The 20387-nt window shown below is 33.5% G+C and overlaps 2 protein-coding genes across 4 annotated transcripts; both read right to left on the bottom strand.

The window, feature by feature from the left end:
* Window positions 1–324: 324 nt before the first annotated feature.
* Window positions 325–4850, bottom strand: LOC145587940 (protein PAF1 homolog). The gene is made up of 13 exons (XM_081644582.1): window positions 4719–4850; window positions 3466–4453; window positions 3174–3242; window positions 2709–2816; window positions 2422–2602; window positions 2261–2337; window positions 2046–2165; window positions 1713–1818; window positions 1457–1543; window positions 1275–1349; window positions 1110–1181; window positions 848–991; window positions 325–751 (listed from the first exon to the last, which is right to left on the bottom strand). Exons 2-13 carry the CDS (start codon window positions 4428–4430, stop codon window positions 602–604), a joined length of 2154 nt encoding a protein of 717 aa, XP_081500708.1. The 5' UTR covers window positions 4431–4453; window positions 4719–4850; the 3' UTR covers window positions 325–601.
* A 4805-nt stretch (window positions 4851–9655) lies between these two features.
* On the bottom strand, window positions 9656–15404 carry LOC145587941 (histidine-containing phosphotransfer protein 4-like). Of its 3 annotated transcripts, XM_081644584.1 has the most exons (9): window positions 15292–15404; window positions 14872–14914; window positions 11558–11632; window positions 11135–11196; window positions 10900–11030; window positions 10704–10772; window positions 10527–10598; window positions 10094–10166; window positions 9656–9947 (listed from the first exon to the last, which is right to left on the bottom strand). In XM_081644584.1, the coding sequence occupies exons 3-9, from the start codon at window positions 11571–11573 to the stop codon at window positions 9900–9902; spliced, it is 471 nt and encodes a 156-aa protein (XP_081500710.1). In that variant the 5' UTR covers window positions 11574–11632; window positions 14872–14914; window positions 15292–15404; the 3' UTR covers window positions 9656–9899. The 3 variants fall into 3 exon arrangements, with proteins under 3 accessions (XP_081500710.1, XP_081500711.1, XP_081500709.1); XM_081644585.1 differs by lacking the exons at window positions 14872–14914; window positions 15292–15404 and having other exon boundaries at window positions 11558–11855; XM_081644583.1 differs by lacking the exons at window positions 11558–11632; window positions 14872–14914; window positions 15292–15404 and having other exon boundaries at window positions 11135–11483.
* Window positions 15405–20387: the final 4983 nt, after the last annotated feature.

Raw genomic sequence — 20387 nt, forward strand, 5'->3', positions numbered from 1 at the left:
TTTAAAAGGGTGTCAGATATTTGAAATATGATTACAATTATATGCTTGGACCCTGGAGTACAAGATATCCTCATCTACACTGGGATTACAAGACATCCTGAAGAATATATGTTCACACACCCAGGTCTGAGAATGTAGTTGGGATGTATGTTGTAGCCACTTGAGATCATTACGAACTTGGGACTTTTATTTTGTTATTGGGATAGGGGTTTCAATTGAAAATGCAAAACAAATGCAGCTAAAGTTTAAAGTTGAGAAATTAGTTAATAAGGTGTATTATTAGATCGCGTAATTCTACAGCTTGTAGGCAAGTAGAACAGTACAAAACTGAAATATTTGAATCATTCCAATTATACTATAAAAAGTTAAATACATATATTTTCTCTACAATCTACTCTGCTTTCAGCAGTGCTCCAACTCCCATCTTGTTGAAGCTACTGTGATGATCTAATCTAATGAGAAAGTAAAAAGGAATGGACTACCAAAAAATCAAAGGATAAATAACTACCAAAAATCTTTCAAATTAGCTAGTAGAAAAATTTGTTCTTGGATGACAGACATACTACCCTGATTCAACATTTGTGTTTACATGTCATTCGTGTCACTCAGACAAATAGTCATCCCCTCCACTGTAATGCCCCATTTGATCGTCCCCAGCATCCCCGACATCCATACGTTCTTGATCCTCTTCTTCAATATCAGATTCCGGTCTACTAGATCTTGAAGGACCTGATCTATAGTAAGAATCATTCTGAAAACATCACAGCCAAAAATTCATCAGTAATTTAACTTCCCTGGTCCCTAATATCACTAATTCACTACACAAGATTTGTGTTTAACATCATACCGCTGATTCTTTCCTTTCAATGACAGAGGTAGTCTCCCTTCTCCTGACAGTAAGCTTGCCCGGTTGAATAAACTGTTCTCCATCTTCCTGGGACCTTCCCTCTTTTGACCTCCTTTTTCTCAGTGCAAGCTTTGTAGGAAGAGGCTGCAATGACAACAATAATTTTGCAATTTTAAAAGACCGATATGAGTACAAAGCTCACAACAGTGGACGGTCTGTCTTTTATAAAGGGGTAGGGTTGGAAAAAGAAAGTTCAAAATACCAAGTAGCGAGCAGCATCTTCATCAAATGACACCAAATATGTTGAGAGTTCATCTGGGTCTTCTCCTTTGACCTGTATTGACCAAATAAAAATCTTCAGTACTAATCCCAAATGGATGAACACAAGACTTTAAAATGCTGCAAGAAAACAAATCATAGTACATACATCCCAATTATATTCTCGGACCCAAGAATATGAGACATCTTCATCTTCATCTTCATCGAAGATGTCCTTTGATAGCTGTCATAATCAACAAAGCTTGTCAGTAAAGTTTGCTAGCTGTAAACCAGTGCAAGTGCAAACAGTACTGTCAATTTATAAATATAGCTAATCACGTGATATCTAACCTCATCCGTTGACGGGACCATGTATCCCAAAAACCGTTCAGGTTTATCAGGATCAGATCCCGTTGCAGTAAAACTTTTCATTACAGCCTGTAGCAAAGGACAAAGCAGACCAGTTAAAATTGCAATACAGAATGGCTTGAGATAAGAGCTAAAAATAAGTGAAAGAAGCAATTGTGTTGCAGGCTAAATTTCAATATATGAAAGTAATAAGAATAAGTATCAGTTGAGCTGCTGATCAAGTAGTCTAGAAAATTACCTTTGATTCAATGTCTTTGCGAACGGATTTGTGCATTTTGCTGAACAACTCCGAGTCAGCTGTAGGTTCTCCATCAAAGTTGGCAACAACAAACTGGTCATCATAACTGTAGCATCATATGATGCATGAATCAGCAAGATACCTCAAACTTGCATGCAAAGAAAACAGCTATTGTCCAACGTAGTAATGTAACAGTATAGGTAATACTATGTGAAAAAATACTCCAATGACAAAATAATACAGAGTACGGAATAACAATAAAGAACAAATAAAAAAATAATATAATAAAAGAAACTAACATGATTGGTGAGCATAAAAGATGGAATATCATACCGATCAAAATAAGGCAGCAATGGTAGAACCTCCACAGGTTTCAAGTTTTTATTGGTAGCATGTACAGGGCGTACTTTGCAAGCCTCAAATGAAGCTTGGATTTCCTGAATTTGTCTTTCCCTGAAAAGAAGAAACAGAGGGTTGAGCAAAGAGTTACTAATGAAGATTGAAATAAGTCCCACAAATTTTCAAACAAAAAATACAATGAACCAAACCTATTGTTAAGATTTTGCAAATAGCTACGGCCTTCTCTCATTTCACGCAATTCTTTTGCTTGTTTTTCAGTTAAGGACTGCAAATACACATATATATCAGTCAGTAAATATCAAACTATGTTGCTTAGGCATCGGAAGACAATTAAATCATAAGAAATAACCTGTTTGGTCCCATCATTGCTGAGAGCAGAAATATATTGCGTCTTAACAAGCCAAGAGACACCTTGATCACTGGGGCGTTCTTTTCTCTTAATTCCATCTCTCTTTAATGGAGTCACTTGCTCATCATCACGTAGCAATTCCTCATCTTCCGGAGCAAGAGGATACCTCTCTTTGGGAGGGCTAGAAGTTGATAGAAAATACAAAATAAAATTTATATGAGTTGATTGCTATATAGAAAAGCAAGTACAAGAAAATAGTTCAACGAACAGCAAAAGATAATACATACTTGTAGACACTAAGATCAAGGAGGTCAAGTGGAATGCCAAGATCAGGCTCCACATATAGCTTTGGTTTATGCATTTTCTCCAGTGATGTGATAGTATACCGAGTAAATCTGCAAACAAAGACATGAGCTTTGCGTCACATCTAGTAATCATCTATCATATCTAGTCAAAGACAAGTGAAAATTCTTGCGCATTAAATCAAGAGAACTTTCTTCAAACTTGAAATGACTAGCAATTGTTCAATTACGTTCTTGATGACAGTGGGATAGAAAACTAAATTTCAACCATGATGCTTTATATTAGCATTAGTCTATATACTGTGCATAGGAACCATCAACCCAACACATCACAATTCACGAGCCCCAACTAACAACTGCTCAATATTTGAAGAAGTGGAGTAATAAGCAAGGTAAACACATGCAGCAGAACAGAATACCCATATCAGGTACAAGGTTACAACCACATACCTGTCCTTATCTCTTTTTAAAGACATAAGCTTTGGCTGGGCAGATGGATCAGGCAGTTCATTCCGGAACCTATCATAGATAATATGTCAGTGTATGCATAGTAGCAGAAAAAACAACATAGAAATCATCCTACAGCTTCATGAAAGCAGCGGAGAGCATGATAGAAAGTACAGGCACCATATAAATGTGGAAAAGAACAAGCAAAATTACAAAGTAGTCCATAAGGCAACTTTCAGACCAATGTAATAAATAAATAGCAACATGAATGTTAATAGATGAGAAAACTACTTACTTCATCCTGCACATGAATGCTGTCTGTCTCTTCATCGGGTTTTCATCCCTGTCACCTCCTAGAACTGGTGCACTCCTTTTCTCACCAATTCTAGACCCTGAAATTGACATATTACCAGGTTTCACTACAGAAGGCAAAGTCTGGGGTGGCTTCTGCCGATTTTGCGCCTCTTTCAAGTGTTGCTTATGTCTCTCTTCATGTTTTTGCTTCTCCATTTCCCTCTTCTTCCTCAATCTCCTTTCTTCCTCTGTCTCAACCCTCCCCGAAGTTCCATTAGCTTTTTTCACAAGACCGGGAGGTACTGGAGGCTTGTGCTGCCTAGAAGATACGTGGTGATTCCCCTCTTTCGAAGACCTTCTATCTCTCTCATGCCTCCCTCTCTCTCCCCCACTCTCTTTATTTTGAGGTGGTGGAGGGGGAGATGATGGAGGGGGTGGTGGTGGAGGAACAGATGAACTAGGAGGCGGGGAAGACGGTGGAGGAGGTGGTGGAGGGGGCGGTTGCAATGGCTGTAAAGGAGGCTGCTGTTGACTAAATTGAGAGTATTGTGAAGTAGGGTAATACTGTTGATGTACATTGCCCGAGTTTTGACCACTAGAAGGAGGGGGAGGCGGGGGAGGAGCATACGATGAATCAGGTGGAGGTGGCGGTGGCTGAAAAGGGTATTGCTGTGGTTGCTGCTGGGGTTGTGGTGGAGGTGGGGGTGGTTGATATTGCTGACTACCTGAATTATACCCTGAATGCTGGAAATTTTGATTGGCAGTCACTTGTGTATAGTTTTGAGGGTAAGGCGGAGGAGCCGAACCCCAATTCTGAGTATACTGAGATTGGGGCCGTGATGGCGGTGGCGGAAGCGGGTTTTGTGTAGGGGGTGGAGGTGCAAATGACGGTTGTTGTGGCGGAGCCGGGGCAACCGCCCTCGGTCCAGGAACAAAAATTCCTTTTTCATAGTTTCTTCCTAACATTAAAGGGTTATATATACAAAATCCTGCAACACATTAACAGCCAAATTTGACTCAATCATCAAATCAAAGTTCAAACTTCAAAGTTAAATTCTTTTCGCTTAATAATATGAACATCAAAATTCAACAAACGAAATCGCTACTTATTCTTTCAGTAATAGAATTAATACCCAATAGTTCAATTCAAATCACCCAAGAAGAACCCTAATTGAGTATACTGACAATCAAATTAACGATTAAAATTAGATTGTGAAATTGACATACGATTATTACAAAGAAAGAACATCTTACCTCAGAAGCTGCTTCAATGGAGGAGAAAAAGCTCAGAAGCCGCTTCAACAAAGAATTCAGATTACGCTTCAATGGAGGAGAGAGAGAAGAAGGGGTGAAGCTCGTAAAAATGAACGATTTACCAAATTGGTGTTAATAAATAAATAAATTATTAAAATAGTGTTCACTTAAAAATATTTCTCAAACTAGTGTTCATGTAGGTTTGGAAATTACAAAGCTAGGAGTTAATATTGCTTCGTTTTAAAAGTCTAAATATAATTAAAAATTAGAGTCTCTAAACTAGTTCTCTTTTTTTCTTTGACGGGCAAAACTAGTTCTCTTAGGTTAAAATTTACTATTGTTATAGACGTTGATGGTAGATGCTATCGGGAAGGAAGCATAGTCAATCTTTGACATCATTATAATCAGGTGTGTTTTTCTTCTTTTCTAATTAAAATTCAACTGAAATTTATGTGAGCTTACATAAAAAGTAGATTAAAGTTTAACGGAATAATGTAAATTGGTTAAATTTAACCTAATTATGAAAAATTATTCGACTTAAGGTAGGTGAATTAGACTTTGCAATTGAATATATTGTGTGATAAAAAAATGATATATATTATTCTAATGAGGAATTGAGGGTGATAAAAAATGATACTATATTGTGTTTTTTTATTTAGCTAGTATGACATGTTTTGAGTTATTTTGTAATAAAGTAATACTATCTCCAAATTGATATTGCATTGTAGAACTACTCCCTCTATTTTTAAATACTTAGCTTGCTCCATTTTTCTTGGGCACGCATGCCAATGCTAACCTTTGATTAATAATATTTTTAATTATTAGTAAGTATAAATTCTAACAATTGAAAATTAATAATCTATTCATCGAAACGATTCCAACAAATACCCACAAGACTATATTTTTTCTTATGTATAAATTACAAACATTAGTCAAAGCAGGTCAAAAAAAAGTGCAAAAATAGAAATGGAGCAAGTATTTAAATACGGAGGGAGTAGCAGTTATTTTCAAGAATGGTGATTGAGTGCCTTGATGATTTAAATCCAATTAAATAATGCATCATGTTATATATACGTTTTTTGACAAGGTTATATCCATAACAAAAATGCTAGAAAATTTTAAACATTTATATTACTTTGTATTCATAATCCATACTCTAGTCAAGATACCGTAAGCGTTAAAAATAAAGAATTTGATGGTATACGCATATATTTGGATTGTATTAGCCATTAATTTTTAATTCATAGCTTTGTAATTTCCGAACTTATATGGACACTACTTTGAGAAATATTTTTAAGTGAACACTATTTTAGTAATTTATTTACTTTTTAACACCAATTGGGCAAATCGTTCCGTAAAAATGCTCCAATTGAGGGAAGGTTTATTTGTCTTTTTAATTCACTTGATTAATTATTTATTAAGATGTATAATTATTTTAATTTCTTATTTTTAATTCACTTCGTTTAAAGATTTATTGTTACTGCCTCCATCCTAATTCACTTTCCTATTTTTTTTTTTTTTTTATTTGCTCGACCTAGAGCAAATGGCTATAGCCTGTGAGACAAGTAATTAAGATGAAGGCGGTAATAATGATCCTTAAACGATCAAAATAAAAAGTGCATATCAAGTTAAATTAGGTTAAATTATGGACTTATACAATTATTAATGTCATTGTCTTTAATAATTAACTTTAATAGTTTTCAGGTCATGTTTTCGGTTAGGATAAGAAATTTTTAATATGTAGTTAATTTAATAAGTAAATAAAACCTTGTTATTTGAGGTCTTAAGTGTCTTGAGGGTACACCTTTAAAGGTTATTGTATCTATTAGAAAAGACTCGTTAATGTATGAGTCATTTCAAAGTATGATACCAACAAAACTAATTTCATAATTCGAACAAGCATGATAAATGAAGCAAGCAAAAGTTATTTAATACGGAGTAAAAGTATTCAACTCAAAGTGGCGAATGCAAACAAGCAAAATTGTTGAACGTCATGATAGAAAAAAGATTACCTCTAACATTGTCATTACAATTGGAGAAGATCATAGATCTCATTGCATTAGAAGTTAAACTAAGGGTCTGTTATCTTCAGCTTATTTTTAGCTCAGTTCAGTTCAGTTCCTAATTTCCTTCTCTTATAAAATATTCAGTTCAGTTCAGTTCCTAATTTTCTTCTCTCATAAAATATTCAGTTCAGTTCAATTCAGCTCAATTCAATAAATGAGAACAGGCCCTAAGACTATTCTAATTTAGGTTACTAAGCCTAGATGCTAAGACAAGCACTAACCAACTACCAAAGAGATGTAGTTTGATCAGATTGATTGCTTGATGATGGGGTCGGGTCTATTCGCTATTGTTTTCTCCTTCGTAGTTATTAATCCCCGTGTAGTCGTGTACCATAGTATGGAAAATAACTAATAGAGATTTTAAAAAGATCAGATATTCTTTGTCATAAATTTAGAATATATTCTATGTATAGTATTTCTTTGTATTAATGAGTTTCTTAACCTACGTACTTATGATTAGTAATCTTAAAACCCTCCTATATATAATAATTTGGCATACACATTATAGTCCGACACATACACTCCAACCTGCTGAGAAGATCTCCCAAAATCTAATATGATATCATATCATATCTTATATTATAGCTTCTGCAATTAATTATTATTATTTTTTCACCTTTGTCATGGAAATAACTACATGTCTTGAAATAAAATACGAGCATTTCAAACTATTGTACATTTGTACTCGTATTATAGTAATATTGTAGTACTAGTAGTGTTAGTAAGCAATACTGTATAGTACTCCATGTATACTTTTTAATTAAATTATGAATACTACTCAGGACATACTCCATATGTCCCTTTTTATCTAGCTAATTTGGAGATATGAGGGATTGCGATATTCGAGTAAATGTTATCCAATACTTAAATGTTGAATATATATTTGAAAAAACATATACCCGTTGCAAAAATGAAAATAAGACATTGCTCGATATAAAAGACAAGACATACCTCGATCGATATAAACGCTTGAACTTGAGACCAACAAATATTTTGTCTTACCATTAACTTTCTATGCTTTGTATTTTTTCACTCAACAACGATTAAGATAAGTTTTAATTAAGATCCTTTACCCCAAAAAAAAAAAAAAAAAAAAAAAAAGTTCCATTAAAAAAAAAAAAAAAGGTTAGGTTTTTTTTTTTTTTTTTTTTTCCACTATATAGTGATTATGAGGCAATTCAAGTAATAATTTAATTTTGTAGTTTTCAAATTTTGTGTCTTTTTCTTTTTTCTCTAAGATTACATATAAAGATTTTACTTACTTTGTTAAACAACTTTGGATCGTAACATACGAGACGAATACAATTCTCCTTACACAATATAATTAAACAAACAATCCAAATGGCCAAAATAATACTTCAAATCATACAAAGTGTTACTCAAAAGTGTGTACCATGTAAAAATTTTATTTGTTATATCTTTAAACAAGACACTTTCAAGATAATCATGACTATACTACCAATATTATTCTTAGTCTTGATAGATGCACAAGTAAATTAACAATTAAGACTGTGGTGGTAACTAACTGGTAAGGTAGTGACATCACTCCCCTCCTTAAATCCCCGTGGATTTCCCTTACTTCCTCTGTCAAGTGAGTCCCCCTTGTTTTTTAATCGAGATTTAACAATTGAACATTACGAGTAGTGATCATCTTTTCTAAAAACCAATGATAACTTTGTTTATTACTTTATAATTCTCTGATTAAGGTTTTTGTACACTTTCCTAAAAATATCCTCAATAGTTGTATCAAGGATTAGGTCCAATGCATCCAAACACCTACTTTCTCTATCAAAGAGTATAAATTTTAAGTTAGAATTGGATGCTTCTTCATACCTTTTATAACTTGAATTGTCCCACAACGAAGAATCTGTCACAATTCACAAATAACATGTTTTGAAGTTCTAACATGTCCACATTGACATTGTTGGTTTTGCTGAAATGGACCATCTTTAAGTAACTAAGTTTCTAGAATAAAAAATTCTAGAATAGTATATGTGCAACTTATGATTGTTTTACCTTTCTTTGTATAGCCAACATGTCAGACACTATAACAATTACCATGTTGGCAAGAATTTCGCACTATACGTGTCGAAATTTAAGTAGTACCACTCAATCTAACTAATACACTACAAACGATCTTAGTGTCAATTAAGAAATTGAGTTTAAATACCATAATTATCTTTCAATATTAAAAATTTTTGTATCTCCATTTAGCCACCAAAACACCCCCCCCCCCTTTTGAACTTTTGTCTAATCTAAGGCTATTGTTAAGGGTGATAAGTAAAATTTACAGAGTGTCATTAATTTTGAATATCTTAATATAAAAATGTGGTCTATTATTCAGAAATAAGAAAGTGATTTACTAGATTCTTGATTTATTTTCTCATTATACCAATATATGTACATGAACTGCATCATAGCCTATGAAGTCTGTAAGAAAGATACTTGTGGTTTCTCTTATCTATTAAAGTAGAACTAACAGCAACCAAAACAAGCAGGCTTGCCAATAAGACATGCAGTTTCACCAATCACCACCAAAAACCCCAACATAACTTTGACATTGCGGAGTATTCTTACTTGCTCGGTGCTCCTAAGCATAACCTTAATAAAAACACTAAGATAGCGAGAACCTCATCAACACCAGCTATAGTCACACGAGAACATCAACAGCAAGTGTAGAAGTCCAAGGTGTTTCAATAAATTTCTTCATTTTCAGTCCAATCACATTGCATTTTTAATGTTAATTACATTGAGTTTTTCTATTATTACAGTCAAAATGAGCAGGTTTCATGCTCTCCAAGAGCATTACTGTTTCCTGCTAATTCTCGGTCAGTGAATGAAAATTTTAAGTTCCAAAAGATAAGTAGACCATTAATCAACTGCAGCAGGTAATTATCATTAACATTCCTTACATCCAACATAAGACTCGTACAACATATATTTCTAACATACGGGAGTTGAAGCAAAGTAAAACATGCTAAACTCTCCCATTTTCATCTGGTAAAGATGAAGAAACAGGGCCTAAAAGCTCCAGCAGCTAAAATTTCTAGACCATAAACTGGTATGAAGTTCACCAATCATGTTTCTGAGCCACTTCTCCTACAACACCATCTATCTAGCGTGGGCGAGTAGCCATTTCCCTGGGCCCAACTTGTCTAACCAACTGAAAATCATTAACAAGTAGTTAGCAACACAAAGAATACGTAGTAACATTAATGGCGACAGGAATAATTAAAAAGTACTGATATTTTCTTTCAAATCAAAATAAAGGAATAACTGGAATAGCCAAAATAATATGAATATAAAAACCTGAAAGTAGGATTCAAGTTTCCTTTTAAGAGTCGCATATTCTCTCTTCAATTGCTGGAAAGTCCTCATGCAGCTGCTCACACCATGCAAAAGCACAAGGCAATAAATTTAAGGAGCCGAAAGAAAAACAAAATATAGTTCCTACTTCCTACACTGGCCAGCAGTTGGGTGGTAAGATTTGTTCATTAAAGTTTATTATGTCAAGTGTGTAGATGTCTAATATGGTATGTAACAATCCATGAGTAACTTTAATTGATATCTCAAGTTATTAAATAAGCAGCCGCCTTAGGTTTTTACAGAATCTCAAAAATGATCTTAAGTTAATAGCAAGAAACTAGAGTGTCTTCAAGACATGTAATACCCTTTTCTCAAGCTGACAAAGACTATGTAAGTTAGACTGATAAAACAAAGATTCCGGGACCAAGAGAATTACCCATCACTGTTTCCTGCCCTGCAATATTCTTTGAACTGATTACATTCATTTCTCACCCTCTTGGCTCCGATGCTGCACCAACAGAAAACTATGAGGTTAGATTTTAAAACCCAAGACTGCTACTCATAACTAATTAAGTTTTATCAGATATGTAGCTGTTCGATTTTTCATATATACCTTGAGCAACTTCCTTTGAACTGTTGCATGATGTTGTCCAACCTAACAAAGTCTAGTGAACTCCTTTCCCTGTAAACAGCGGAAAAACTTGGTTACAATTGTCAATGTTATTAGCTGTTTAAGTATCAGGCTTGCTAACTGGTTACATAATAACTTGAGAATTTCTTTGAAAAGAAAGATGAAGAAAATGGCTTACATTGCTTGCTCTAGATTGGTTAGCAACCTTCCTGAATCTCTATAGAAAAGAGTTGCAACTTCCTCTACGAAATTCGGGTTGGTGTCATCCTGCAATTCTTCTAGCTGAACAAATTGCTCATCCAAAAATCCCTGCAAAATGATCCATTATTAAGCAAGGAGAGAATAAAGCAACTTAACAAATTACATATCCTAAATCCAAGAACCAAGTAGGTTAGAAGGGGAACAAAGGAAACCTGATCAAAGAAAGATTGTCTCATCTGAGCAACTTGACGATGCAATTGGTTACGCTCCATTACTGTGATAGTGGTACAAGTGTAAGGAAATGAATTTGGTTGTGAAGTGTACAGAGTACGGAGTACGGAATAGTGTCGGTGTGTTTTAAAACTCAAAGTGAGGCTTGAGTGTTGATTGATATCATAAGGACACGCCAAATGGTGTTTATATAGCAGGATTCCAGGAGAGGAAAGAGAAAAAGAGAGAAGTAAGAATGTTCTTAAGTAGGGATATCGGGGGCCACAATTAAATGATTGTGAGATGAACGATATGGTATGGAGCATAAAAGCAACAGATAATGGATGCACTGTGAAATAGGAATAGCATTTTGCCTTTAGTTCTGCAGTAAGGAGCTTATAAAAATAAATATCAGACGGACAAACCTGGCTTGTTTGTCATTTTATTGGCCGTGAAAATTAACTCCTGCAGATTCCAATTTTTCTGTATTCTCCAGTGATCTGCAATAGCTTTTAATACACTCAATTCTTATTTGATACTGTAAAGTACAAGGTTTTGATTTAACTTTTCTCATCTTTTATACAGCGTGTAAATATCTTCACCACACTGCTTATACGGTACACCCTGATGTAGATGAGCATGCACCACATGCACTGACACGTGAAATGTTCACGATTGGCACATGTAAATATGTAATGCACGAGCCAGCCACACACACCGCCGATTTAGTGCACAAGCCAGTGGTTGCATGAAACTCTGTACACTTGGGTGCATGGTGAATTATTTTTCATTTGGTGAGTCTAGCTAGCATGCTCATATTCAATAAGTGTACCACCTAGAAACTGAATCAACCAAAAAGAATAGAGAATAGTCTGATATGCCAACTAGCAAAGATACAAGTAGAAACTCCGCCCTTAAGTACATTAATGACCAGAAAGCAATTATAAAGCCCCTTTTTGTCAATTCTTTTCACATGAATGGGGACTCTGGATGGGCAAGAAGTATGGGGAAACTTCACCATACCAGACAATTATGATTTCTTGAGAGAGAATATTCTCTGTTCCTAAAAAACAGAGCATATAACAAAACCCCAAATTAGATTAAAATAGAAAATTGGCCCTTGCGGCAGAAATTTGACAGTTTGGTAACACTTAACAAACCTGTACAAAACATTGTAATGCATTGATATTTTCTAACTCATCCTTGTCTATATGAACTTATACTTCATCAAACAGTGTAAATTGAGAGCTTACACAGCTTTTGAACGAAAGATGTTCAAATATTTACCCACTGTGTTGTGTAGCTTGCAAAACTAAGTAATTAAAACAACATTATGCCAATTAACCACAATTATCTACTTCGTCATCTAAGAAACATAAATCAGAAGAAATCAGACTTCTATCCTCAAGCCTTTTTACCTTAATAACTCAGATTGTCACTGAACATCTACTAGTTAATTTTAGTTACAAAATAGGCACTTAGGCTACATACATCTTGATCAAATCTCGTCAATCCCCCAATATACTGTAATAAAGCAAACTAAATCTAAGGGCTCTTTTATTTATATTGATATTTATGGTTAAGTATAAAACCATAACCTTATTTGCTACCTACATAATCCATTTTTTTTAAAAAAAAACTCAAATGGAGTTGCCAATCTTCAACCCATAACCCAATTGATGAAGTGAGTATTTCTAACGTAAGTCTCTATCAATACTAAGAAAAGGAATTAAAGAACTGGGTTAATTGTTATTCATACACCTAATTTGACCCCTTCAACCTCTTTTGAAACCCCTTTCAGTTATTGTTTGTAATATTAATTAATTTATTTTTTATTTTAAAAAAAAAAAGATACCATGCATTGTGCAGGAAATAATATTAGTGTTAAAATAAGGTTGAAATACATTCATCCCTTTCCAGTGACAACAAAAAACCTAAAGTTGTGGCAAAGTACAGCTAATCCTGACCTGATTCAGACAGGCTTGGGCAGCAGTTTTTTCCGGCCCTACTAATCAAGTTCAAACTGTATTAGTCATGGGACTGCTCAACCAGGTCGGTTTGATAGGGGTTGAGCTGCAGTTTTCCAGCTCAGTGACCTGGGAACATTTTTTTAAGTTGTGACCAGGCCCATGATTTAGTATTGAGTATGCTACAAGCCTATAATTGTAGGCAGTTCATGGTAAAAAGGCACTTTAAACAATCATAAAACATATGATTCACTTAGCAAAAACAATTGCTTGGCATATACCACATTTAGTTGTGATTGCCCTACTTTTCTAACCATAAACATCATTTTTAGGATTAGATATCATATTCTCGAGTACTATAATATTTGTAGCATAAGACAGAAGAATCTATCTTAAAAGAGCCAAAGCTAAGAATTGATTTCCTCTTTTCCTTATTTTGGACGAAACAGGTGCTTGATTTAACAACATGTTATGAAGATTCTCATTATATTAAGAGATTGCAGATGTATCAATCACAAAAGGAATATAAGTTATGCAAGAAATGACAGGCACTCAACAAAAACAATTTATAAACAACTAGTTAACAAACAACGAATCCTACTTATTTGTAGCTTAGAATGAAAAAATTGGATTTCAAATTCTAGGTGCCAACTTTTGTAATAATTCATTATCCTTAATAACCTCTTTTGGAATAATTAAGTTTAGTTTAATTGGCAAGAACATATCTTCTAAAAGGCTAGTCCTACCTCTAAGAGCTTAAAGAGTGTCAAGTAAAACAGTATCTTTGGAAGATGAAGGATCGCAATTAAGGGCCTAACTCTTCCATGTTGGGATAAATATAGGTAACACTAAACCTACTATCCTCCTCCAAAAAGCAGAATCATAAGATTTTGACTATATTTCCTTGTTCAATTCAGTGAGAAAAAAAAATAATAATAATAAATAAATAAATTTACTCTTATTTGTGCTATCTAGCAGCAACTTGGCTTCAACACAGTTGTGATGCTTGTCTAAATTAAATATGTAAACACACTAAATTTATTCTGTTCATACAATATTATAGTAATACACTTCAGGAAATGACTTGATTTAAATACGCCAACATATATTCACCTCTTTTGAGAAATAAAGATTCTGCTTAAGATATCGTAAGCTACTAGCAGTATTGCTACAAACCAAAAATTAATACTCCCTCTGTACAGAATACATGACATAGTCAACATTGCACACATGTCAATGCACTTGTTTGACTTTGCTTTTATATAATTAAATATTAATGAAAATTATTTTAAAAATTATATTATAAAACTTCATATTAATACCTATCTAACAACATATTCTATGATAAAATATGTTTTTATTATGTTAGTAAAAAAAAATATAGTCAAAGCTAATGCATGAATAGTGAAAAAAGTCCACCGTCTCATGTATTCTAGAACGGAGGGAATAAAAGACTTGGTGATAGGTTTTTCTATTTTTGGATGAAAAATCAACAAGACCTGATAACCATAAGTCTAATTTTGAGGTATCCAAAGACCGCAATTTAATTTTCATCTAATGCTATCAATTAATATGAAGTTAAAATTCTGATTAAACAGCCAATCCCAGGATATTTCTCATTGCTCAAGAACACTAAGTTCGATTCTTCGGGCTAAGAATACCCAAAATAGCAGACAACAACGATAAGAGAATCACTGATAACCAGAAAAGGAAAAGGTAACAATGGAAAAAAATAAAAGAGGTCACAATAATGATAGATGTAAAATATTTACCTTTCAATCATCAGTCATTGTCATGTCCTCCTTGTTCACCTTACTGCAGAAAAAAAAAGATTGTTAATTGGTAAAGAAAGTCCAGAGAAAAGAAGAGATTCTCCCTTTATTCTGATTCCAGAGGCCAAGTGAAGTGAGAGTTGGGGGAAGTGAAAATCAGACTCCTCTTCCTACACATGCAACCTCTACAATGTTTCCTTTATGCAAATGCGTGGTCACATCTACTCCTTTGTTAAAGAATTAGGAGTAAAAGATAGGTGTGTGGGTGGAGGGGGATCAGAATATGATCTCATGTTTCCTTCAGGCATATGTAGTGGTTCTTTTCTTCAATCACTGTCTCTTATGTTGATAAGAATCCCGACCTGGACAACATTAATACTAGTAGCTTGGATGAAATTTAAGCACGCAGCCAACACTTACTGCTTTAAATCACTTCATGTTTGCAGCATCATACTAAGACAAGGATAGACAAAAGCAGGAAATTCCCTTATCCTAGCCACAAAATCGAAACGTTGCATTGCAATTCCATTAATACATTCTCAGTGGAGAAAAAAAAGAAAGTATGCATACATAAAAAGAACAGTAATGATCACTTAGGCAACACAAAAGAGGGAGAGGGAGAGGAAGAGAGAGAATTTTGACTAAGCTTAATATAGTTACTCCCTCCGTCTCATTATAAAAGTATATCTTGTCTTCTAAGAGGAGTGAAAAAAGAAGTGGGTGGGTGTGGGGCTCGATTATATAAAGATATCAGCGGAAAAACTTACTAATAACAAATGTACAATTATAATGGAATATCCAAATACTTTATATGTATAGTCTTTTATGAAATGTTGCATGCTTTAACATACCTTAATCTTCTTTCAAAACAAAAAGATGAATTCCAGAAATTATGTACTTTGTATTAAACAAGTGTAAACACGCTAGTTGTTACATTGTGAAATTATTTACATCAAAGATGGACTTCAACATAAAAGGACCATTTCGTACATCACCTTTAGTGTTTTATGTATGCCAAAGGCTTCATGATGTTTGTTACTCCTCTTTTTCTTTTCCTGATGGTTTCTGTCACTTTCAGCAACAATTGGGAACTACCAGTCAGTACTGTATATATCCTTTTCTAGGATATAATTTAAATAAAGAGGAAAAGGAGAAAGGGCTTCCAGAAACTCTTAAATACCAATTTACTACAGTACTTTGTGAATGGAAACCATACCAGATACATACAATTGCATTTGAGGGTTGGTTCTTGGTTGTAATTAATTATAAAACTTGAACTTTATCAAGCAAAGATAACCATATCTTGCAAAAGATAAGCTGCTCCGAATCATGGCGAGATGATAGGATACTGTTGAATCTTCAAGATATAATAAGGGTATTGGTACCATAAATATAGAATTTTACTTGCACAAATTAGTGCTCCACGAAGTATATAATTTATTTAGTGAATATGAAGCCTCAATAGAAAGGACTCTTGAGACACATAAGGGCTGCCATGTCAAGGAATTAGCTGCCTTTCAAGGGCTTTTTTTATAAAAAAATAATAATAATAATAATAATTATAAAATAGTATTCTCTATAGTCCTTCAAAAATGCGCTCACAAGAATAATTTAAGAAACTTATGCATACGATAGCAATCATATAGATGTTTGCTTCATGGCAACTTTCATACGGACCTTTTTGCAGATATTCTGATTGCAGCATAAATTCTTCTCATCATCACAAGTATCCCAAGCTTGAATAGACATCATTAAGCATAGTAGCATCTACAATAAAAAAAAAAAAAAAAAAAAAAAGCCTTTAGTATCCCTACTAGCATTTGTCTGCACAATCTAAGCAAAAGTTGTACAATCAATTTGTGACTTTATTTTGTGTTACACGGACTTGTGCATGTGTGTCAACACTCAACACGGGTAATGTTAAGTGTCAGACTCAGATATTATGAAAAATTAATTATCAAACTTCTCAGATCTGTTCATCGACTAGACTACTATCATCTCTTCATCCTCATCATCCCGAGATTGTAAATGCAGCTTAAGATTTATTATGTAATTTCCATTTCAAGATAGTTTCCAATTTAGTTAGAGAATTTGCTATAAACAGAATTCTCCCTACTTTTTCCAATTTCTTGTAGTATGTACTCATATTCCCTTCATGTGTATACACAACTTAATTCAGAATGGTGTTAATATATGCCACTATTAAAAATGTAAAGAGTGAACTCATTTTCTTTCATATATGATTATCTATGATTGTTAAAATATATGTGCAGAATAAATGAAAGATTATTTAAAGGCCAACTATATCTTTCCTTTCTAACTATGAATGACCATAGGTTTCATACAAATGGAATAAAGAAATAAATAAAACCTAGAAAAAACAAGAGGATTTGTACAAGTTGCAAATACACTCTATGCAGATGATGTATCCCATATCCAACTTGTATATCATGAATCAACACACACCCGCATATTTGATACATATAGGACGTGCCAAACAATGTATCATTTGACCATCAGATACTTTGAACTAAGAAAAGAACTTGGGATAAAGTTGTAAAATAACAAGAGAAAAAGAATTGATCAAGGACCATTACAAAAATACAAATAAAATAAAACATAAAAGGACATCATCATCAAGATATAGTCATGTAGCCTTCGCTTTTGAAAATGATCAATTATTTGTACAAAATGTTTTGGATCTATATATCGTAATAAGTGCATAAGTATGTTAATTTGTCTAAAAATAATAGCAACACTGTAGAAATTTTAGGAAAATAATAGGAAAAGTAGAAACTTTTAGTTTAAATTACTTGTAACTAATAAACATAATTTTGAGTCACAATATCCTAGTTGTAATCATGGCACAAAACAGTGCAGTTACTTGTTAGGTCATCAAGGTTATACGACATAATATATAAAAGCCCTTTAATCGAGAAAATTAACAAATTTAGTTGAAAAATACCCTTCTTAACATAAGCTTTATCACTAGTACTTTTGAGTGGAAGTAAAGGAAAGTGAGAAGAGAAAACATGAAAAGATCACAAATACTATGTTTCACTATCTCCATGATATGACATGTTTTACTCCCTCTTAATTCAAAAACAGTTCTTCTAAAATCATGTGTATACAATACTTAAATCTGTATTTAAAATCTACCTTTTTTTCATCAACATCAAGATTTTGTTAGCAAAATACTTATTCAGATCCGAGGGACTATGAAAAAAACTTTTCATGTTCAAACTAAATCTAATCAAAAGTCATTCAAACTTTGTTGAAGATTTTGATTAAGTCATGTACTCATGTGTGCTTTATGCACAAGAAATGTATATAAGAGATGTAGACATTCCATAAAAATGTGTAGATGTTAATAGTGACTGATTAAGCGGTAAATCATGCATAAAATAATTCTTGTATATCAGTATGTGTACCATTACACAAATCTAATGCTCAATTAATAGTAGATCGACCTCTAATCCTTCTCTGCTACATATATGATGGGAGATAAAAATTAAAAAATGTAGAATTGAAAGAGTAAAAGTTTCAAAGGCTGGGAAAACAATATACCTTGACCAAAGACAACCAAGAGTCTTGTGAGCATCATATCATGACAATTCCAACCTGCCAGCACCAAATTAAATTAAGTTATTAAAAAACACACGAAAGAATGCACAATCAATATTAGGAGAAGAAACTGAAACAATGAATTTTAAGGAAGGGGGGGGGGGGGGGAGGAAGCAACCAAGTTCCAGCATTAAACCCGGGATCAAAACAAACTAACAAGGTGTAGTAGCATCTATTAAGAGTAAGCGTAAATAATCAAGTCAACTTTTTTCTTATAATCTTCTTTTAAGCAATCAAATTCAAGGTAACTTACTGTAAGTGTCGCAAATATTTGCAAAATTTTGAAAATTTAGTACACAGTCCAAAATTTTATCAGATCTGGGGTATATAATAATCCATGCACCTTTCTACAATTCATTCATTCAGTTTAAAGAAATCTGCACTTGTATACATGTAACAGAAGTTAAGCATTGATGTTTACAAAGAAAATTAGAAAATATTATAATTAAAAAGTAAAAGCTTGTCAAATAAATCCCCAAGATAAAGGGCTTTTCAAGAGTATCTTCAAAATAGTTAGGAATTGAAAAGACACTAATGTTAATTTTAATACAGATTATTCTCATGCTAGAAAAATTAGGTAACAATTTCTTTATGTTGGAGGCCGTGGGGTGTAAAGGTAAGCTAGCAGGCAGCAGCACCTCTTCTTCTTTCTAGATAAAGGGATTACATAACTTTATAATGAATCTTCACTAGTTCTTTGCTATTGGTATTAACAAAATTTAGCAATTGATGAAAAAGCACTTTATATGAAACAGAATACAGTAAAATATAATTAATCCTTCTAAAGAGGCTATAATTAAGGCAATATAAGGGTCATTCAAGAAACATAATCTTAATTTAAGTTGATGATTTAGAATCACACCCTAAAGAGTTTTCCGGGTGAGGATTTCCCTTGTCCTCCCCTGTCCCCCACTCTCTAGGATCTGGCAGGCAAATCTGAGCATACTATATCACAAAAATTAAGAGATTATATGTATTAGAAACATTAGACAGCGGAACCAACTAGAAACAGAAGATGGGATGGTGATGGTGGTGTAAGAGATGCGAACGGTAAAAATTTGAGAAAACGATGGTGCTTAAGATGACCAAAGTAGTGGCATACTATTGTAGCCAGAAAAGATATTCCCAAACAGCAGGTAAGTCAGCCAGTAAAATGTCATATTCCATGAAAATGACTATTAAAAGTACCAAAACGCAAGCAGAAATAGGCATCAATTTCCAAAAGGTTATTATCAGGACCTATAGTGTGCAAGCAACAACAGTAAATTAGAAAGGTGTAACCAACATAAGCAACAAATAATAATGTATCTGCATTACTAGTTAGCCATTCTATTTACAAATGTAATCATAACTGTGAAGCAGGGACCAGGAGAGAAAAACAAGCAGGCAAATTACACATGTATAAGCTTCTACGCTGTTTATGCACAGTGGTCACTGTAATTAGGACTGTATTAATATTTTCAATCGCTTTCTATTTACAGCCACAAAAGAACAATAGAGATAAAGGACTAGATTAAAATTTTAAATTGCATTCTATTTACAGCCACAAAATAACAATAGAGATAACCAAGATCTAGAGACAAAAATCTACTGATGCAGCAAAAATTAATAGAACCTCTAGAGCTTTTCAGATACTGTATGATCAGATAACACTGCACAATTACACCAAAACATTGAGATCGACATTAACCTGATATGAAGTAAAACTTCTAAAGAGGTTCCTTCCCGAAACATGACAAGAGATGGTCATAGGCATCTTTACTCAGTTACCCCTATGTCACAAAGAGTCTCTTTCTATTAGACCCTAAATCCAAATTGCAATAACTTTCTGCTACTTCACAACAAATAAGAAGTACAAACAATAATTGTGCTATTTTCTTATATCCATTATA

This window comes from Chenopodium album, chromosome 17 (genome assembly GCF_948465745.1).
Source record: "Chenopodium album chromosome 17, dcCheAlbu1.1, whole genome shotgun sequence".
Taxonomy (NCBI): domain Eukaryota; kingdom Viridiplantae; phylum Streptophyta; class Magnoliopsida; order Caryophyllales; family Amaranthaceae; genus Chenopodium; species Chenopodium album.